The sequence below is a fragment of the Alligator sinensis genome, unplaced genomic scaffold (assembly GCF_000455745.1).
Source record: "Alligator sinensis unplaced genomic scaffold, ASM45574v1 scaffold334_1, whole genome shotgun sequence".
NCBI lineage: Eukaryota > Metazoa > Chordata > Crocodylia > Alligatoridae > Alligator > Alligator sinensis.
The window spans coordinates 177,796-181,691 of NW_005842572.1; the positions used below are offsets into that span (position 1 = coordinate 177,796).

The following is a 3,896-nucleotide window of genomic DNA, read 5'->3' on the forward strand; positions in this document are numbered from 1 at the left end:
GAACCGGCATCAGTGCAACAGTCACCTCGGGGCCTCTCGCCCACGTGGGACTTTGGACGTTTCTTCAGTCCCATGTGGATCTAGCCAAACATTGCACAGCCTTTCTTGGGGGAAACAAGCTTCTGCGCTGTGTTGTGCCTTGTGCAAAGGAAGCTTTCATGGCATACCATCCATGTGTTGCTGCACCTCTGCATTGCATTGCACGCAGGAGCTGCAGAAATGGGTGTCAAGGTAGAAGCAGGAAAATGCAGAGCGCCATTTGGATGGGTAGCGAGATGAGTGGAAAAAGTAGATGGGGTCTGCGCTCCAGTCTGAACCCGAAGCCAGTCCCCACGGAAGATAGGAAAGCAGCCAACAGGATCTCCATCGGTGTCATGTGCCATATGCAAGGTTAGCAGGACATCCTACGAGCCACCTGGACGGGACCAAAGATGGTAAACACAGCTGGCTTTGTTGGGTGTCTTGCTGTCCACACGTCTGACTGGAAGAGCATTTGTCCATGTCTTGGTCGGGATAATGGTTTGTGGTATATGTTCGATGGTCTGAGGCGTCCGAGTACCAAGCAGTGCAAACAAGAAGGGGAGGCATGGATGAAAAGCGAGACACGAAGCGCAGGGGAGCCTAACCTTGCAGTAAGATAACGGCCGCTGTGAGACTGCCAAGTTATTTTTGCATCGTAGTAAGAATAAGGCTCAGCGAGGAGTGCAGAGTTGCTCCTAGTTGCATCAGGAAGGTCATGTATAAGCCCCTGTCGTTGCAACTTCCTCGCCCTCGCGCACAGCTTCCACCTCTGCTGGGTACATTAATCCCGCGCAGGCTGCTACAGCACTGCTCAAGGACTTCCAGGATCAAGGCCCATGTCTCTTCTGTCCTCAGGATGCCAAGGGAAGGGTACAAAAGGAGAAAACCTGCTCACTCCCATCCGGCTGTCCCACCAGTTATGGGAACAAGAGAATCGCAGGCAAACGGCTGTATCCGGTGCTTACGCTTTTCTCTTTTAGGGGCACTGGGGTTGGAAGCCATGTGGGCTCATTGCCCATCTGTATTATCCCTCCACTCTCCCATCTTTGCCATTTGTTTTAGGCTAAAAATATAACCCAAGTGCAAAGCCAGCTGGCTCCATGCTCCACCCATGCGTGTGCTGGTGGGGAGGCGTGCATGCTACGGGGATTGTTGCACAAACGCACGTGCTGTGTGTGAGTGGCTGTGTAAGAGAAATGGGGTGGCCACCTTCCTGTTGGCTTCAGGGAGAGCAGGATTCGGCCCAGCGTGCACGGTGAGAGCTGCTGAGTGCTCCCCTGTATCCGAACGCTTCTCACGGCTTTCCGCCGGTGGATGTTGTGTCGTCTAGCAGAGCTCTTTGGGTTTGGGAAAGGCTTTGTGCAGGGTGAGCCGGTCTTCCCAGTTGAATTTAAGTAAGAACAGTTAACCTCCCTGTTGCCTGGCTGGCGAGGAGCTGAACCCTGCGCCATCCAGGAGAGGTGTCCTGCCCTCTCCCTTGTCACGCGGGGCCGGACGGTCTCTCCAGCTTGCATCGTTCTTCACCCCATGCAAAACCGGTGTTTGATTCAGAACGTGGCTTTGTCAATGAACCGCGCGAGGGGAAATCAGCTTGCAGTGACTGTAGAAAGGAGATGACCTGCGAGCAGAGAGCTGAAGCCGCCTTCGGTCCAGGCGAAGGGCTGCTCTGGGTAGAACCGAAATGCCCCGCTTTCCCCGCTCCCGTCAGCCCATGCACCTGCACGGTGTCTCTCTTTGGTCCTGCCTTGGTCTGACATGTTGAACTGTTTCTTTGAGTGAATGAAAATCATCTTCTGCACCTGTCCTTTTTACTGAGGGTGGTGGTTCTCCCGCCTCTCCTTTCTGGCCTCTGCCATTTCTTCCCATCCTTTGCGCGCTTGTCAAGGGCTGGTAAGCTTTATGTTGAGGCTTTCTGCCAAGAAAATATAAACTGTATCTCGACGGTTGTCTTTGTCATGCTCACAAATTCCACTCAAGCATACCCTTTCCTTCTCATTTACCATATGATTATAACCAACAGGCTCGGTGCTCCGTACCACCACTATAACAGCGACATCCTAGAAAGGTAATAAAGAGAAGAGGCTAGATTTTTCCTCTGTATTTTAGCAGATACGTTTTGCATTCCCTAAAATGTCACATTTACAAAGTCTTGGCTGGGTGCAAAATACAAGTGCTCCGAAACCTGTTTCATGCATTGTAAATTGAAACTGCAATCCTGCTTAATTAACAAACAGCATGAACGCTGCATTATCCACCAGACTTTCTACATGGATATAAATTTCTCTCTTTATGACAGCACTGGGTTCGCTCTGCAGCCTTCTGATCACAGCAGTGTAAGAATTGAGTCAAAATGACTAACTTCAGCAACTGCTTAATGTAGAAAGCTGCTTTTCCTTGCTGCCGTGCAATGGTGGACAGTGTTAAAGGTGAAAGGGAGCAAACACAGCCGTGCCAAGATAGTGTAAAAAGGTTTTGTATTTTCCAAGCTGCTCTCAGAGTCTGTGAAGAGGCAAGTGCATGCTCATCTGCATCTAGAAAATACATCTATTGAAGTTAATCAGAGGTGACAAGCTATATCTGATTTGCTTTTTTGTTTTGTGAATGTGTATCCAATGGTAGGAATATTATAATCTGGGCCATAAATTTGATAATCATGTGTCCTCAGTATGTCACTCTACTCCACTGTGGCCTGCAGAAAACAACCAGGGAGAACGGTCATGCCAAGCTATTCAAATTTGCTTTTCCAACACTGCTTCAAGCGTCAGTTCATGCTGGACCCTGTCACACCAATGACACAAGACCACACCTGCCATCAGGCCAGGGTCCGGGGCGGGAAGGACAGCACGTTATACTTTGCTGAACTCCAGATCCCTTCATTACCTCCTTCATCCTTCCTTCCTCCCTCACTTACTTCTTTCTAGCAGCCCCAGCAATAGCTGAGCTTTGAACACTGTTCACATAGTAATTGAGCTGGACAGACTGCAAGAGTCCAGGAAGGCAGAGGACACGGGGAGCCAGTGGCATTTAGTGGAGGATTGTGAGTGCCTGATCTCAAAAGGCCGGATGCATTGCATAGTGAAATCAATGGGAATCTTTCCACTGATTTCAGTAGGGTTGGGTCAGGCCAACTAAGTCTCCACAAGCCTTTACACAACATAAAAAGTGGTCATTTGAGAGAACCTGGGTGCTAATATGTTGTGTTTCCTCCTCCGGCTACTAATATTGGGCTTAAAGCCAACCAAGAGTTGGGGTCCTTTTGTGCATGGGAATGCACACATGCAGAGTAGAGGCAGTCGGGCTGTGTGAAGTTTCCGGTGCTGATTCGATTCGGAGGAGATTCAGCCCGATTCGGTGGCTGAATCACCAAATCCAAATTGAATCAGGGGACCAGTTAAAAGGTCTGACTTGATTTGAAGCTCTCCGAATCGATTCGGAAAAGATTTGGAGAGCTTCTATGATTCGGGCGGTCCTTGGTGGCTGCAGCAGGGAGCTGGAGCCAGACATGGAGCTCGTAAGTAGGGGCAGGGAGGGGACCATGGGGACTCCCCCAACCCCCCATGGCTGCCCTGCCTGCCTCAGCTCCTGGTCCTTTTAAAAAAAAAAAAAAAAAAACCCCCCCCCCCCCCGGGCGCCCACGCGGGGGTGGGGGGCAACCCCTGTTGCTCCCCACTGCCCCACGCTGCATGGGGGGCTCTGTCGTGAGCCCCCTGACCCCCCTCCCTGCTCCACCAGCCCCCGCCATGGCTGTCCTGCTCGCCCCAGCTCCTGCCCTTTAAGGAAAAAAAAACCCCGAACTCACCAGCTCCTGCAGCAGCCTTGGGGCTTCGTGGGGCTCGTGGAAGAGCCCCCCATGCAGCGTGGGGGAGCAGCGGACC

General features: G+C 51.5%; 1 protein-coding gene across 15 annotated transcripts in view; it reads left to right on the forward strand.

The window, feature by feature from the left end:
• The window catches only part of PAQR5 (progestin and adipoQ receptor family member 5), a 29,807-nt gene that overhangs the window by 19,256 nt on the left and 6,655 nt on the right, over positions 1 to 3,896 (forward strand). For 14 of the 15 annotated variants that reach the window (XM_025214205.1, XM_025214211.1, XM_025214207.1 and 11 more), the window contains one exon: positions 2,042 to 2,086. The exons of the other annotated variant lie outside the window; for it this stretch is intronic. In XM_025214205.1, coding sequence (XP_025069990.1) covers positions 2,042 to 2,086 — 45 coding nt within the window. The remainder of the gene's footprint in view (positions 1 to 2,041; positions 2,087 to 3,896) is intronic. 15 annotated transcript variants of the gene reach the window in all.